At 42.9% G+C, this 18190-nt stretch overlaps 1 protein-coding gene across 4 annotated transcripts in view; it reads left to right on the top strand.

Annotated features, from left to right (window-relative positions):
• Positions 1-2489: 2489 nt before the first annotated feature.
• Positions 2490-18190, top strand: part of LOC135527763 (RBBP8 N-terminal-like protein) — a 23436-nt gene continuing 7735 nt past the window's right edge. For all 4 annotated transcript variants that reach the window (XM_064956310.1, XM_064956309.1, XM_064956311.1 and 1 more), the window contains exons 1-10: positions 2490-2736; positions 11760-11904; positions 13310-13352; positions 14507-14602; positions 15340-15452; positions 17089-17164; positions 17245-17435; positions 17562-17614; positions 17722-17813; positions 17904-18190. The exon at positions 17904-18190 is cut by the window's right edge and continues 671 nt beyond it. In XM_064956310.1, the coding sequence (XP_064812382.1) occupies positions 11781-11904; positions 13310-13352; positions 14507-14602; positions 15340-15452; positions 17089-17164; positions 17245-17435; positions 17562-17614; positions 17722-17813; positions 17904-18190 (1075 nt within the window). In that variant the 5' untranslated portion in view covers positions 2490-2736; positions 11760-11780. The remainder of the gene's footprint in view (positions 2737-11759; positions 11905-13309; positions 13353-14506; positions 14603-15339; positions 15453-17088; positions 17165-17244; positions 17436-17561; positions 17615-17721; positions 17814-17903) is intronic.

Here is an 18190-nt window from a genome sequence, read left to right as displayed (position 1 = left end):
GTTGTTCAACCCGTTCTGTCCAGTGTTCAAGAAGTTCAGGAACCAGGAAACTCTCTATAGTTTTGTGGCCCAGCAGCATTGCTGGGCTAAGAGACAGGGGTGTCATTGTGTTCGCTATCATATTCACGGGTAATAAACACGCATAACTGCTGATGTCCTGCATTACGTCACAACCTTCTGTCACAATCTACCCTTCACACATCACTGTTTAAACCCCATGACCACAGCCACAGTCAAGTTAGTTGAGTTGACATAAAATTGTGAATTTCTCATAATATTGCTTTCACAGCGAGCAAAGTGTCATGTTTTTTCCAATCAGAAAATGTACAAGTACCAGTCAAAAGTTTGGACACACCTACTCATTACAAGGTTTTTCTTTACTTTTACTATTTTCTACATTGTAGAATAATAGTGAAGACATCAAAACTATGAAATAACACATATGTATTAACCAAAAAAGTGTTCATCAAATCCAGATATATGTAATATTTGAAATTCTTCAAAACAGCCACCCTTTGCCTTGAACACAGCTTTGCACACATTCGGCATTCTCTCAACCAGCTTCATGAGGAAGTCGCCATGAATGCATTTCAATTAATAGGTGTGCCTTGTTAAAAGTTCATTTGTGGATTATCTTTCCTTCTTAATGTGTTTGAGCCAATCAGATGTGTTTTGACAAGGTAGGGGTGGTATATAGAAGATAGCCCTATTTGATCCATATTATTCAAAAACACCTCACATAAACAAAGAGAAACAACAGTCCTTTATTAATTTCTAATCCTGAAAATGTCAAGAACTTTGAAATGTTCTTCAAGCGCAGTCACTTATTAAACCATCAAGCGCTATGATGAAACTGTCTCTCATGAGGACCGCCACCACAGGAAAGGAAGAAATGACCTCTGCTGCAGAGGATAAGTTGATTAGAGTTAACTGCACCTCAGATTGCAGCCCAAAGAAATGCTTCAGAGTTCAAGTAAAAGACACATCAATTGTTCAACTGTTCAGAGGAGAGTGCGTGAATCAGGCCTTCATAGTTGAATTGCTGCAAAGAAACCACTACTAAAGGACACCGATAAGAATAAGAGACTTGCGTGGGCCAAGAAACACGAGCAATGGATATTAAACTGGTGGAAATCTGTCCTTTGGTCTGATGAGTCCAAATTTTAGATTTCTGGTTCCAACCGCCGTGTCTTTGTGAGACGCAGAGTAGGTGAACAGATGATCTCAGCATCTGTGTTTCCCACCGTGAAGCATGGAGGAGGTATGATGATGTGGGGGTGCTTTTCTGGTGACACTGTCAGTGATTTATTTAGAATTAAAGGCACACTTAACCAGCATGGCTACCACAGTATTCTGCTGCGATACACCATCCCAGTTGATTTGCACTTAGTGGGACTATCATTTCTTTTTCAACAGGACAATGACCCAAAACACACCTCCAGGCTGTGTAGTGGCAATTTGACCACGGAAAGTGAGGAAGTGCTGCATCAGATGACCTGGCCTCCACAATCACGCGACCTCAACCCCATTGAGATGGTTTGGGATGAGTTGGACTGCAGAGTGAAGTAAAAGCAGCCAATAAATGCTCAGCATATGTGGGAACTCCTTCAAGACTGTTGGAAAAGCATTCCTCATGAAGCTGGTTGAGAGAATGCCAAGAGTGTGCAAAGCTGTCATCAAGGCAAAGGTTGGCTACTTTGAAGAATCTAAAATATTAAAATATATTTGGATTTGTTTAACACGTTTTTTGGATACTACATGTTTCCATATGAGTTATTTCATAGTTTTGATGTCTTCGCTATTATTCTACAATGTAGAAAATAGTAAAAAATAAAGAAAAACCCCTGAATGAGTAGGTGTGTCCAAACTTTTGACTGGTACTCTATGTCCTACAGCAATCACTGTAATTGTGACTGGCAATGTTTTATCACACGATTCTGATTCATAGTTCATCTCACGTAGAGCTAGGAGGGAAACTGGATAATTGTGTCCACACTCCACCCCATTTGTAAATAAAAGAGTAATACCTGGTATGATTCCAAAACATTTGGAGAAATGCCCAATCAGCATGGTCGTCTTTAAAACCTCAAAATACCCTTTTTCACCTTCTGAGCAAGTTTGCTAATCCTCTCAAATTGTGAGATTACTTCATGCGGCTATAACAAAAAGTAACACAAATCATTATTTATATATTCTATAGTTACTCAATCATAACTCAATGTTTATAGACCCTGAATTCATGTCATTTTGTGTTGTTTTTTATTTTATTTTATATTTTATATCTGCCTCTTTTTAGTTGTGAAACGTAAGAGTGAAATGTTCATGTTGTGTTTGAGTTACCCAATGGCTTCTGTCTGCTCTCTAAAGGTTAATAAATCTGGATGGTCCGGTTTTTGCTGGATTTCTGCAGAACCGGAATATCAAGGGAGAACTGGCCTGGGCATCCGTGTTTGTGTTCTCTAGCACCGCTCAGACCTGTTTCCCCTGGGGTGGAGATGGGGGGGGGGGGTTTCCCTTGTGTGTATTTCCTCTCTCTCTCTCTCTCTCTCTCTCTCTCTCTCTCTCTCTCTCTCTCTCTCTCCCTCTCTCTGTTACCTTATCCATCTCTATCTCTGGCACTGACCAACCAGCTCTCCAGAGCTAAGGAGGAGAAGAGACAGACTCGACTGCAAGGGATTGACAGACAGAAGGACAGACAGACAGAGTGACGGGTCCTCGTTGGGGACCTGGAAAAAGGTGAGTGTGCCTGTTGACAGTGTGTGGTGGGGAGCCGGGGCCTGTAAAGTTGGGACGGGTTGCTGGGTGGGCCGGTGCCAGGAGGCATGCTGGGCAGGAGAGTCTATTCATTAGCATACAGGAAAGGACTGTTTCCTTATGAGTCCTTCTCATTGAATCCTCGTTAGAACAGGGAATACATAGACAATGGATGGAAATGAGGATTCATCTGTATAATGAAGGACAGGATGATATTCAATTGCATTATTTACTTATATATATATATATATATATATATATATATATATATATATATATATATTTATGGTTAATGTTATCTTCTTCCTAACGGCATCTTGTATGATCATTGATTGAACCACATGGTTGTTTTGAATAACAAAACAGTATAGTGAAGTGTGCATTTGTTCACATTGAATTTGTCAGACGACGAGTTACTGGTTTGTGGATTAACGGTGATATAAATCTGTGTGTTGATTTGGGGGCAGAGGAGTTGACAGAACAGGACAGGACAGTTCGGTACTGTAGCCTGTGTATTTTCTCAGAGCACAGATATTTAACATGTTGTGACAATAACCTACCGTTGGGTCCTATGGCTATTTCCCAACACTGTGTTGTACAGGATTGTAGGATTAAAGGTGGCAATCTGGGATTGCGACCTCCATTTTTATGTGGATAAAACTTGGGGGAAAACTATCATGTTGAGCTAATGAAGGGCCGTCCTCACGTCGATAACTCTGTTGATAAATATAGGAGTAGTTCAACTTCTTTGCCCTATCCACCTGTTTACCAAAAAAATGGCGGGATGTCCAATCAGTTGTTTTTCGATTCCTGGATTTCCCTCTTCTTCTTTTTTTTTACATCAGGAACCATAATAAGTGAATCTATATGTCTATTTCTATAGAAAATGTAGCCTTGTCACTTGCTGTCGTTGCATACATGAGTGTCTGTCTGTCATTGTCTAATTTCGGCAAATATGTTTCCAATTTTGTGACGGATCAGGCTTTATCCACACAGTGTGCATAAGACTGTGGTTTTAAATGTGTGCAACAAATACTTCAGCCACCTCCCTGTATCCTCTCATACGACAGCCTTTCCTTTTCTCAGTGTGTTGAGCTCTGCATCTCCTGTTTTCTTGTTCAAACATAGTTATGCATTGCAGAGCTACACAGCTACACAGGTATACAGCGACACAGGTATACAGCCACACAGGTACACAGGTATACAGGTATACAGCTACACAGGTATACAGCTACACAGGTATGCAGCTACACAGGTACACAGGTATACAGGTATACAGCTACACAGGTATACAGCTACACAGGTATACAGCGACACAGGTATACAGCCACACAGGTACACAGGTATACAGGTATACAGCTACACAGGTATACAGCTACACAGGTATGCAGCTACACAGCTACACAGGTATACAGCTACACAGCTACACAGGTATACAGCCACACATCTAAACAGGTATACAGCTACAAAGGTATACAGCTACACAACTACACAGCTACACAGCTACACAGGTATACAGCTACACAGGTATACAGCCACACATCTAAACAGGTATACAGCTACACAGGTATACAGCCACACAGCTACACATGTATACAGGTATACAGCTACACAGGTATACAGCTACACAGGTATACAGCCACACAGCTACACGGGTATACAGGTATACAGCTACACAGGTACACAGGTATACAGCTACACAGCTACACAGGTATACAGCTACACAGCTACACAGCTACACAGGTATACAGCTACACAGCTACACAGATGCACAGGTATACAGCTACACAGGTATACAGCTACACAGGTATACAGCTACACAGCTACACAGGTATACAGCCACGCAGCTACACAGGTATACAGGTATACAGCTACACAGGTATACAGCTACACAACTACACAGCTACACAGCTACACAGGTATACAGCTACACAGGTATACAGCCACACAGCTACACAGGTATACAGGTATACAGCTACACAGGTACACAGGTATACAGCTACACAGCTACACAGCTACACAGGTATACAGCTACACAGCTACACAGCTACACAGGTATACAGCTACACAGCTACACAGATACACAGGTATACCGATACACAGGTATACAGCTACACAGGTATACAGGTATACAGCTACACAGCTACACAGCTACACAGCTACACATGTATACAGCTACACAGCTACACAGATACACAGGTATACAGATACACATGTATACAGCTACACAGCTACACAGGTATACAGCCACACAGCTACACAGGTATACAGCTACACAGGTATACAGCTACACAGCTACACAGGTATACAGCCACACAGCTACACAGGAAGACAGGTATACAGCTACACAGCTACACAGGTATACAGCTACACAGCTAAACAGGTATACAGCTACACAGCTACACAGGTATACTGCTACACAGCTACACAGCTACACAGGTATACAGCAACACAGGTATACAGCTACACAGCTACACAGCTACACAGGTATACAGCTACACAGCTACACAGCTACACAGGTATACAGCTACACAGCAACACAGCTACACAGCTAGAAAAGCTATACAGCTTACACAGCTATACAGCTATGCAGCTACACAGCTAGAAAAGCCATGCAGCAACACAGCTCCACAGCTACACAGCAAAACAGCAACACAGCTACACAGCTATACAGCTGGAAAAGCTACACAGCAACACAGCTGCACAGCTACACAGCTATACAGCTAGAAAAGCTAAACAGCTACACAGATACACAGCTACACAGCTATACAGAAAAGCTAGAAAAGCTACACAGCTAGTACCCATTTCTGTTCTATAGGTGTATATACATTTAGACCACTAGGACAGATACAGATACATAGATTTGGATATGAGTAATTCAGGTCTATTGATCTGTGAACTCTTTAAAAAAAAGGGGGGGGTGGGGGGTAGATTATCGATAACTGAAAATGGACCTCGATCAATCTACAATGTACATGTATGTGATATGTGTGTATGTTACCGTTTGAACTGAGAGCCTGTTAAATTAAGCAACACTCTGTGAGCAGGGAAAGGCAGACCGTTGGACAGACAGGTCTTCTCTTGCTTTGCTGCAACATTTGGGACAGTGAAGACAACGTATCCCGACATGCTGCTTCTGAGAACAGCTCAGATCAAAAAATGCTTCACGGTGTTTAGAGTGTGTTGACACACCCTCTCACCCTCAACCTTCTATTGGGAATTACGCAGAGACAAGTAAAAAAAAAAAAATTAAATGGAGAAGAAGGCCTAAGTTAAAACAAATGTTTTATGTTATATTAAATAAAAATGTCCATGGAATAGTGAAGAGCATTGATCCTCATAGAATATACTGTACTACTCCTCTAGACATGTTATAGTCTACTGTACTGCTCCTCTCCTCTAGACATGTTATAGTCTACTGTACTGCTCCAATAGACATGTTATAGTCTACTGTACTGCTCCACTAGACATGTTATAGTCTACTGTACTGCTCCTCTAGACATGTTATAGTCTACTGTACTGCTCCACTAGACATGTTATAGTATACTGTACTGCTCCACTAGACATGTTATAGTCTACTGTACTGCTCCACTAGACATGTTATAGTCTACTGTACTGCTCCACTAGACATGTTATAGTCTACTGTACTACTCCTCTAGACATGTTATAGTCTACTGTACTGCTCCACTAGACATGTTATAGTCTACTGTACTGCTCCACTAGATATGTTATAGTCTACTGTATTGCTCCACTAGACATGTAATAGTATACGTTACTGCTCCACTAGACATGTTATAGTCTACTGTACTGCTCATCTAGACATGTTATGGTCTACTGTACTGCTCCACTTTACATGTTATAGTCTACTGTACTGCTCCTCTCCTCTAGACATGTTATAGTCTACTGTACTGCTCCACTAGACATGTTATAGTCTACTGTACTGCTCCTCTCCTCTAGACATGTTATAGTCTACTGTACTGCTCCAATAGACATGTTATAGTCTACTGTACTGCTCCTCTAGACATGTTATAGTCTACTGTACTGCTCCTCTAGACATGTTATAGTCTACTGTACTGCTCCTCTCCTCTAGACATGTTATAGTCTACTGTACTGCTCCAATAGACATGTTATAGTCTACTGTACTGCTCCTCTCCTCTAGACATGTTATAGTCTACTGTACTGCTCCACTAGACATGTTATAGTCTACTGTACTGCTCCTCTCCTCTAGACATGTTATAGTCTACTGTACTGCTCCAATAGACATGTTATAGTCTACTGTACTGCTCCTCTCCTCTCGACATGTTATAGTCTACTGTACTGCTCCACTAGACATGTTATAGTCTACTGTACTGCTCCTCTCCTCTAGACATGTTATAGTCTACTGTACTGCTCCAATAGACATGTTATAGTCTACTGTACTGCTCCTCTAGACATGTTATAGTCTACTGTACTGCTCCACTAGACATGTTATAGTCTACTGTACTGCTCCTCTAGACATGTTATAGTCTACTGTACTGCTCCACTAGACATGTTATAGTCTACTGTACTGCTCCTCTCCTCTCGACATGTTATAGTCTACTGTACTGCTCCTCTCCTCTAGACATGTTATAGTCTACTGTACTGCTCCACTAGACATGTTATAGTCTACTGTACTGCTCCTCTCCTCTATACATGTTATATTCTACTGTACTGCTCCTCTAGACATGTTATAGTCTACTGTACTGCTCCTCTCCTCTAGACATGTTATAGTCTACTGTACTGCTCCAATAGACATGTTATAGTCTACTGTACTGCTCCTCTCCTCTAGACATGTTATAGTCTACTGTACTGCTCCTCTCCTCTAGACATGTTATAGTCTACTGTACTGCTCCACTAGACATGTTATAGTCTACTGTACTGCTCCACTAGACATGTTATAGTCTACTGTACTGCTCCACTAGACATGTTATAGTCTACTGTACTGCTCCACTAGACATGTTATAGTATACTGTACTGCTCCACTAGACATGTTATAGTCTACTGTACTGCTCCACTAGACATGTTATAGTCTACTGTACTGCTCCACTAGACATGTTATAGTCTACTGTACTACTCCTCTAGACATGTTATAGTCTACTGTACTGCTCCACTAGACATGTTATAGTCTACTGTACTGCTCCACTAGATATGTTATAGTCTACTGTATTGCTCCACTAGACATGTAATAGTATACGTTACTGCTCCACTAGACATGTTATAGTCTACTGTACTGCTCATCTAGACATGTTATGGTCTACTGTACTGCTCCACTTTACATGTTATAGTCTACTGTACTGCTCCTCTCTAGACATGTTATAGTCTACTGTACTTCTCCTCTAGACATGTTATAGTCTACTGTACTGCTCCTCTCTAGACATGTTATAGTCTACTGTACTGCTCCTCTAGACATGTTATAGTCTACTGTACTGCTCCTCTCCTCTAGACATGTTATAGTCTACTGTACTGCTCCTCTCTAGACATGTTATAGTCTACTGTACTGCTCCTCTAGACATGTTATAGTCTACTGTACTGCTCCTCTAGACATGTTATAGTCTACTGTACTTCTCCTCTAGACATGTTATAGTCTACTGTATTGCTCCACAAGACATGTTATATTCTACTGTACTGCTCCTCTCCTCTAGACATGTTATAGTCTACTGTACTGCTCCACTTTACATGTTATAGTCTACTGTACTGCTCCTCTCTAGACATGTTATAGTCTACTGTACTGCTCCTCTAGACATGTTATAGTCTACTGTACTGCTCCACTAGACATGTTATAGTCTACTGTACTGCTCCACTAGATATGCTATAGTCTACTGTACTGCTCCTCTAGACATGTTATAGTCTATTGTACTGCTCCTCTAGACATGTTATAGTCGACTGTACTGCTCCTCTAGACATGTTATAGTCTACTGTACTGCTCCTCTAGACATGTTATAGTCTACTGTACTGCTCCACTAGACATGTTATATTCTACTGTACTGCTCCTCTCCTCTAGACATGTTATAGTCTACTGTACTGCTCCTCTAGACATGTTATAGTCTACTGTACTGCTCCTCTCCTCTAGACATGTTATAGTCTACTGTACTGCTCCTCTCCTCTAGATATGTTATAGTCTACTGTACTGCTCCTCTAGACATGTTATAGTCTACTGTACTGCTCCTCTAGACATGTTCTAGTCTACTGTACTGCTCCACTTTACATGTTCTAGTCTACTGTACTGCTCCACTAGACATGTTCTAGTCTACTGTACTGCTCCACTTTACATGTTATAGTCTACTGTACTGCTCCTCTAGACATGTTATATTCTACTGTACTGCTGCACTAGACATGTTATAGTCTACTGTACTGCTCCTCTAGACATGTTATAGTCTACTGTACTGCTCCACTAGACATGTTATAGTCTACTGTACTGCTCCACTAGACATGTTATAGTCTACTGTACTGCTCCACTAGATATGTTATAGTCTACTGTACTGCTCCACTAGACATGTTATAGTCTACTGTATTGCTCCACTAAACATGTTATAGTCTACTGTACTGCTCTTCTCCTCTCGACATGTTATAGTCTACTGTACTGCTCCTCTCCTCTAGACATGTTATAGTCTACAGTACTGCTCCTCTAGACATGTTATAGTCTACTGTACTGCTCCACTAGACATGTTATAGTCTACTGTACTGCTCCTCTCCTCTCGACATGTTATAGTCTACTGTACTGCTCCTCTCCTCTAGACATGTTATAGTCTACTGTACTGCTCCACTAGACATGTTATAGTCTACTGTACTGCTCCTCTCCTCTATACATGTTATAGTCTACTGTACTGCTCCTCTAGACATGTTATAGTCTACTGTATTGCTCCACTAGACATGTTATAGTCTACTGTACTGCTCCACTAGACATTTTATAGTCTACTGTATTGCTCCACTAGACATGTTATAGTCTACTGTACTGCTCCTCTAGACATGTTATAGTCTACTGTACTGCTCCACTTTACATGTTATAGTCTACTGTACTGCTCCTATCTAGACATGTTATAGTCTACTGTACTGCTCCTCTAGACATGTTATAGTCTACTGTACTGCTCCAATAGACATGTTATAGTCTACTGTACTTCTCCTCTAGAAATGTTATAGTCTACTGTACTGCTCCAATAGACATGTTATAGTCTACTGTATTGCTCCACAAGACATGTTACATTCTACTGTACTTCTCCTCTCCTCTAGACATGTTATAGTCTACTGTACTGCTCCTCTAGACATGTTATAGTCTACTGTACTGCTCCTCTCCTCTAGACATGTTATAGTCTACTGTACTGCTCCACTAGACATGTTATAGTCTACTGTACTGCTCCTCTAGACATGTTATAGTCTACTTTACTGCTCCTCTAGACATGTTATAGTCTATTGTACTGCTCCTCTAGACATGTTATAGTCTACTGTACTGCTCCACTAGACATGTTATAGTCTACTGTACTGCGCCTCTCCTCTAGACATGTTATAGTCTACTGTACTGCTCCACTAGATATGTTATAGTCTACTGTACTGCTCATCTAGACATGTTATGGTCTACTGTACTGCTCCACTAGACATATTATAGTCTACTGTACTGCTCCTCTAGACATGTTATAGTCTACTGTACTGCTCCTCTAGACATGTTATAGTCTACTGTACTGCTCCACTAGACATATTATAGTCTACTGTACTGCTCCTCTAGACATGTTATAGTCTACTGTACTGCTCCACTAGACATGTTATAGTCTACTGTACTGCTCCACTAGATATGTTATAGTCTACTGTACTTCTCCTCTAGACATGTTATAGTTGACTGTACTGCTCCTCTAGACATGTTATAGTCTACTGTACTGCTCCTCTAGACATGTTATAGTCTACTGTACTGCTCCACTAGACATGTTATATTCTACTGTACTGCTCCTCTCCTCTAGACATGTTATAGTCTACTGTACTGCTCCTCTAGACATGTTATAGTCTACTGTACTGCTCCTCTCCTCTAGACATGTTATAGTCTACTGTATTGCTCCACAAGACATGTTATATTCTACTGTACTGCTCCTCTCCTCTCGACATGTTATAGTCTACTGTACTGCTCCTCTCCTCTAGACATGTTATAGTCTACTGTACTGCTCCTCTAGACATGTTATAGTCTACTGTACTGCTCCACTAGACATGTTATAGTCTACTGTACTGCTCCACTAGACATGTTATAGTCTACTGTACTGCTCCACTAGACATGTTATAGTCTACTGTACTGCTCCACTAGACATGTTATAGTCTACTGTACTGCTCCACTAGACATGTTATAGTCTACTGTACTGCTCCTCTAGACATGTTTTATAGTCTACTGTACTGCTCCTCTAGACATGTTATAGTCTACTGTACTACTCCACTAGACATGTTATAGTCTACTGTACTGCTCCACTAGATATGTTATAGTCTACTGTACTGCTCCTCTAGACATGTTATAGTCTACTGTACTGCTCCTCTAGACATGTTATAGTCTACTGTACTGCTCCACTAGACATGTTGTGTTTCATGGCCTTATCTCATGACAGGACTACAGTTGCATCTTACAACATATTGCTTCATATTATACAATGTTCCCTGTTCTATCAATTAAACGCAGACCTGTAGAACATAAGATAATGGAAATCTACTAAGTCTCAAGTGATATTCTCTCTCTCTCTCACACACACACAAACACACACACACACACACACACACACACACACACACACACACACACACACACACACACACACACACACACACATACACACATACACACACACACACTAAGTTGTTATCATTTCCAATATCTCTGCATAAGTTTGCCTCCTATTTGTGGAAGTTAAGGCCTTAAGGTCTGCTGCGCTCTGGCATGCTCTTGTGGAAACCTGACCCTAACCCTAACCCTAACCCTAACCCTATGCTTTGGTTGGTTTTCTTTGGTTGGTTTTCTTCCCCAGTTGAGGACATTTCTGTCGTGGATGACAGCTGAGAGAGAGGGGTCCTGTGTAAAGGTTGGCTGTGACAGCAGTGTTTCCATGGCTCTGGATGGTTTCAACAATCTCCTCCACAAACTGAGGGAGTCCCACGACCGAGAGGTCCAAAGTGAGTGATCAATCCTTCTGCCGTGTCAGTGTTGCTGATGATCTGAGATGCGAGCGTGGTACCACACAAGACAATACTATAGAATTAATATTCTAACATGATCTTACTCTCTATCAATCCATCTACAATCTCTCTCTCTTTCCTTCGCTCTCCATCTCTCTCTCTCTCTTGCTCTCCATCTCTCTCCACCTCTCTCTTGCTCCACCATCTCTCTCTCTCTCTCTCTTTCCCTCGCTCTCCATCTCTCTCTCTCTCTTGCTCTCCATCTCTCTCCACCTCTCCCTCGCTCCACCATCTCTCTCTCTGTCTCTCTCTCTCTTTCCCTCGCTCTCCATCTCTCTCTCTCTCTACCTCTCTCTCTCTACCTCTCTCTCCCCATCTCTCTCTCTGTCTCTCTCTCTCTTTCCCTCGCTCTCCATCTCTCTCTCTCTCTCTACCTCTCTCTCTCTCTACCTCTCTCTCCCCATCTCTCTCTCTCTCTCTCTCTTTCCCTCACTCTCCATCTCTCTCTTGCTCTCCATCTCTCTCCACCTCTCCCTCGCTCCACCATCTCTCTCTCTGTCTCTCTCTCTCTTTCCCTCGCTCTCCATCTCTCTCTCTCTCTCTACCTCTCTCTCTCTCTACCTCTCTCTCCCCATCTCTCTCTCTCTCTCTCTCTCTCTTTCCCTCACTCTCCATCTCTCTCTCTCTCTTGCTCTCCATCTCTCTCCACCTCTCCCTCGCTCCACCATCTCTCTCTCTGTCTCTCTCTCTCTTTCCCTCGCTCTCCATCTCTCTCTCTCTTGATCTCCATCTCTCTCCACCTCTCCCTTGCTCCACCATCTCTCTCTCTGTCTCTCTCTCTTTCCCTCGCTCTCCATCTCTCTCTCTCTTGCTCTACTTCTCTCTCCACCTCTCCCTCGCTCCACCATCTCTCTCTCTGTCTCTCTCTCTCTTTCCCTCGCTCTCCATCTCTCTCTCTCTCTTGATCTCCATCTCTCTCCACCTCTACCTCACTCTCCATCTCTCTCTCTCTCTTGCTCTCCATCTCTCTCCACCTCTCCTTCGCTCCACCATCTCTCTCTCTCTCTCTCTCTCTCTCTCTCTCTCTCTCTCTCCCTCGCTCTCCATCTCTCTCTCTCTCTTGCTCTCCATCTCTCTCCACCTCTCCCTCGCTCTCCATCTCTCTCTCTTGCTCTCCATCTTTCTCCACCTCTCCCTCGCTCCACCATCTCTCTCTCTCTCTCCCTCTCTCTCTCTACCTCTCTCTTGCTCTCCATCTCTCTCCACCTCTCCCTCGCTCCACCATCTCTCTCTCTCTCCCTCTCTCTCTCTCTACCTCTCTCTCTCTCTCCATCTCTCTCCACCTCTCCCTCGCTCCACCATCTCTCTCTCTGTCTCTCTCTCTTTCCCTCTCTCTCTGTAGAATGGCAAGAGAAATTGCAGGAGCTAACCAATAAAAAGGGCTGGTAAGTAAATGCTGAGTCCATTTCAAAGCACGTTACTAAAAGGTGATATATTGATATGTGGAAGAAGTAGTTATACCAGGTGGTGCAGGTAGGCAGCAACACCGCTGTGACACTGATCCTCAACACGGGGGCCCGACAGGGGTGCGTGGTCAGCACCCTCCTGTACTCCCTATTTTCCCATGACTGCGTGGCCACACACGTCTCTAACAAAATCATCAAATTTGCTGATGACAAAACAGTGGTAGGCCTGATTACCAACAACGACGAGACAGCCTACAGAGAGGAGGAGAGGGCCCTGGCAGAGTGGTGGCAGGAAAATAACCTCTCACTCAATGTCAACAAAACAAATGGGGGCTGATCGTGGACTAAAAACGTTAAGTTCCTCGGCGTGCGCATCACTGAGGATCTAAAATGGTCCTTCCAGACCAACAGTGCGGTGAAGAAGGCGCAACATCGCCTCTTCAATCTTAGGAGGCTAAAGAAATTTGGCTTGACCACTAAGACCCTCAGAAACTTCTACAGATACACCATCGAGAGCATTCTGTCGGGAGCCACCACATGGCTCTCCAGAGGGCAGTCAGCCCAACGCATCACCAGGGGCACACTGCCTGCCCTCCAGAACATCTACACATCACATCATTAAGGACCTCAGCCACCTGAGTCATGGCCTGTTCACCTTGCTACCATCTCGAAGGTGGGTACAGGTGCATCAAAGCTGGGACCGAAAGCTAATAAATAGCTTCTATCTCCAGACCATCAGACTGAAAAATAGTCACCACTAGTCGGCCACCTCCCAGTACCCTGCCCTGAACCTTAGTCACTGCTTCTAGCTGACTACCACCCAATACTCTACCCTGCACCTTAGAGACTGCTGCCCTATGTACATAGTCATTGAACACTGGTTACTTTAATAATGTTATAATAGCTCGTTCTGTTATTTCTTAATTCCTTTCTCTGTTAACTTTTTTTTAGGGCGGGATTATGTGGATATTGTGGTGTATTGCTACGTTGAAGCTAGAAATGACCGTTACACCTGTGATAACGTCTACAAAATCTGTGTGTGCGACCAATAAACTTTGATTTGATTCACTGAAGGGTGAAATGTTGATGTGTGGGAGGCGTATTGATATCTGTTGGTGTGCTGGTCCATGTAGTGACACAAAGAGAATGGAGGAGCTGTTCAACAGGAACCAACAGCTGAGAGAGCAGCAGAGGTTACTCACAGACAACATCAAACAGCTGGAAAACAGGTGGGTGGTGTGTGTGTGTGTGTGTGTGTGTGTGTGTGTGTGTGTGTGTGTGTGTGTGTGTGTGTGTGTGTGTGTGTGTGTGTGTGTGTGTGTGTGTGTGTGTGTGTGTGTGTGTGTGTGTGTGTTGTGTGTGTGTGTGTGTATGTTGTATGTTGTTTTAAAGTAACTGTACAGTGAAAATATCACTTTTAAAAGTTTATATTCTGTTAACCCATACCCAAGTAATGTTCTTGACTCATCTTATACTTGTATTTGTGGCCAACACATAAATTTAAATAAGAAAAAAAAAATCCCAACTTAAACTTGTATCTCAAACATACCGTTTCAGAAATGCTTGCTTTTTATTTGTATTTTTAACTCTTTATTGCTGGAAAAGGGCTAATAAGTTTTCTACGGTAAAGTCTACACATGTGGTATTCGGTGCATGTGACAAATAAAATGTGATTTGATTGGATATTTCCTCAAAGAGAGAATGATGTCATCCTGCCTCATTGGCTGAGCTGGCCAATCAGCTGTCTACTCGTATGAATATACATAATGACCGCTCCCACACCATTCTGTTATCGTGGGTATGACCTCACCGTTTCTAACACAGAAAAGTGTCTTTTTAACATATTTAATGACCTTTTTTTTTGTTTATAAGAAAAGTATTTCACTGGACAGTTACTTTAACACCAGTCTGCCTCTAGCTCAATGTTTGTCAGTGTTTGACCCCCCCGCCCACCTCTGTGCTTCAGGTTGAGGGCGGGGCTGTGTGACAGGTGTACTGTGACTCAGGATGTGGCCAAGCGCCGGCAGCAAGAGTATGAGACCTCTCAGATCCAGAGCCTACAGCACATCTCCATCCTGGGTAGATAACAGCGAACACATCACATCAACCCCATTTAGAGTGCCAATTATACTGTGACATTCGGGGAATCTCTATGGGTTTTTTTTTAAGGGACCTCCCATGTCACCCAAAATGTTTATGAGTTTCTAATAGTAAAGGTGTCATTTAACAGTACATTTATTTATTATTATTATTATTATTTATTTATTTTTTATTATTATTATTTTTTTTAAATGACCTTTCAATTTGGCATCATCAAAACCACTCATGATGTCAACCAAATCACTTCAAAAAAGGAGACTACCTGCGCATGTTCATCAGATCCCACAGGGATCCAAAAGGAGACGACCTGCGCATGTTCATCAGATCCCACAGGGACCCAAAAGGAGACTACCTGCGCATGTTCATCAGATCCAAAAGGGATCCAAAAGGAGACGACCTGTGCACGTTCATCAGATCCAAAAGGAGACGACCTGTGCACGTTCATCAGATCCCACAGGGACCCAAAAGGAGACTACCTGCGCATGTTCATCAGATCCCACAGGGACCCAAAAGGAGACTACCTGCGCATGTTCATCAGATCCAAAAGGGATCCAAAAGGAGACGACCTGTGCACGTTCATCAGATCCAAAAGGAGACGACCTGTGCACGTTCATCAGATCCAAAAGGAGACGACCTGTGCACGTTCATCAGATCCAAAAGCAGACGACCTGCGCATGTTCATCCAACCAAAGTACTGTGGAATAACACCACTTGATGAAATGGAAAGAGACAGATGTTACACAATTCCCCAAAGTGTAATGACATTTTGACAATTGTCATTGGGTCTACATTATTGTAGCCTTAATTAATTGATGAGGTTTTCTGACGAAATAACCTTTTTCTGTAGAAAGAAAAGTTGGTACACCTGAAAAGAGACTATCCCGGAATGATAAGTACAGCCATATGTGGGAAAACCATTGTTTAAACCATGACACAGATGGTGGGGATGTTCGTTTAATTCGGGAAACAAGCTTTTATTTTCATCTTTACCACTGTACAAATTGCATTTTAATCAAATAGGAGAGTGGTCGACAGGCAGCCTAGTGGTTAGGACGTTGGGCTGGTTGCTGGTTCAAATACCTGAGCGGACAAGGTGAAAAGTCTGTCCACTTAACCCTCGTTCCTGTAAAAACTGCACCGATCCGGTGTGGGACACTAAAACAACTTTTTTTCACTAATTAGAGACCCCCCCCCCCCACTCATGTTCCATTTTAGGGGTCTAGAACCCCCCCCCCTGTTCCCCCTGTAATTTGCACTCTGAGGTCCCCTTCTCCACATGTCTCTCTAGCATTGTGTAAAGGTTCCCTGTTTTGTAGCTACAGTGCAGTATGTTCACATTAGACATTAGACATTAGACATTAGACATTAGACATTAGACATTAGACATTAGACATTGGCCATTAGACATTAGACATTGGCCACTAGACATTAGACATTAGACATTAGCCATTAGACATTAGACATTAGACATTAGCCATTAGACATTAGACATTGGCCATTAGCCATTAGACATTAAACATTAGACATTAGACATTAGACATTAGACATTGGCCATTAGAAATTAGACATTGGCCATATGGCCTGGGGATTATTTTCAGCATTTTCTATTTTGTAGCTGGAGAGATGAACATGATGAAAAAGGAGAACCAGAGGCTGCGAGAGGAAGTCAGGCATCTGAGAGTGGCACTAGAGTAAGTTCTGTATGTTTTACAACATGTGAGTCTGTGTTTCTGTCTTGAGTGTTGTGAGCGTAACATGCTTGTCGTTTCAGAGGTCAGAGTGGAAATTCCTCCTCCCAGGATGCAACTCCAGAGGTCAGACATTCGGCTGACCTTTCACCTTCTGCTATGCCACACATCCTCACAGCCTTCAGGTCTTTTAATCAGCCACCAGAGGGCGCCACTGCAGGGCTGTCCATAGTGAAGACTGAGACAGACCACAGCCTCTCTTTTAGAGTTGACGGTGAGATTAAAGAAAACACTTCTCGTTATGAACCTTGTGAACCTATTTAGTCATTTAATGACGACTCATCATCATCACCAGTATAATCATCAGGATGTCTTTTCTTCTTGTCTTTTCGACAACCAGAGACACGACCTGAATGCAGAGATGTGAGGGGATTGAATGGAAAACCGTCCTATGTAAGCATATTTTGTTTGTCTATGACAAATCGTTAACTAAAATATATCACAGGTCAAAATGTCCTTGTCCTTCACTCAGCCACCATCTCTCTTTTTATCTGACAAAGGAATCCCATAAGCTCCTATCCATGTCCACTCCCATCACACAAGCATTGAGGCCAGAGCACAGTACAGCCAGAGGCAACACTGGGCAGAAGAGGTGAGCAAGTGAGGCAATAACAGCAAATAGAGAAAAGAGAAACACATTCACATTCAAAAATGCTCCTCTCTTCCCCCATTCCTCTCTTAGAGCCCATAGTGTGGAGGTGGTTGGTCAGCAACGCTCCCCTGTCGCTCCCACCATTCCACACCCCCTACTTGTCCAGAAAGACAGGCCTCTCCCCTCTTCATCCTCCTTCTCATCCTCCTTATCCACCTCTTCCTCTCTACCTGGAGATGAGAAGCACAGCCGTCACCTGGTCCATGCTCCGGTCCCTTACTGGCCGCTCCCAATCAAAAGTGCCCGTCTCTCCCTCCCCTGGCCCCTGCCGGAGCACTCCGACTGGGTCACCGTGGCCACCTCTGTGGACGACGGTT

The sequence above is a fragment of the Oncorhynchus masou genome, chromosome 33 (genome assembly GCF_036934945.1).
Source record: "Oncorhynchus masou masou isolate Uvic2021 chromosome 33, UVic_Omas_1.1, whole genome shotgun sequence".
Lineage (NCBI taxonomy): Eukaryota > Metazoa > Chordata > Actinopteri > Salmoniformes > Salmonidae > Oncorhynchus > Oncorhynchus masou.
This window is presented reverse-complemented; position numbering and strand designations above follow the sequence as displayed.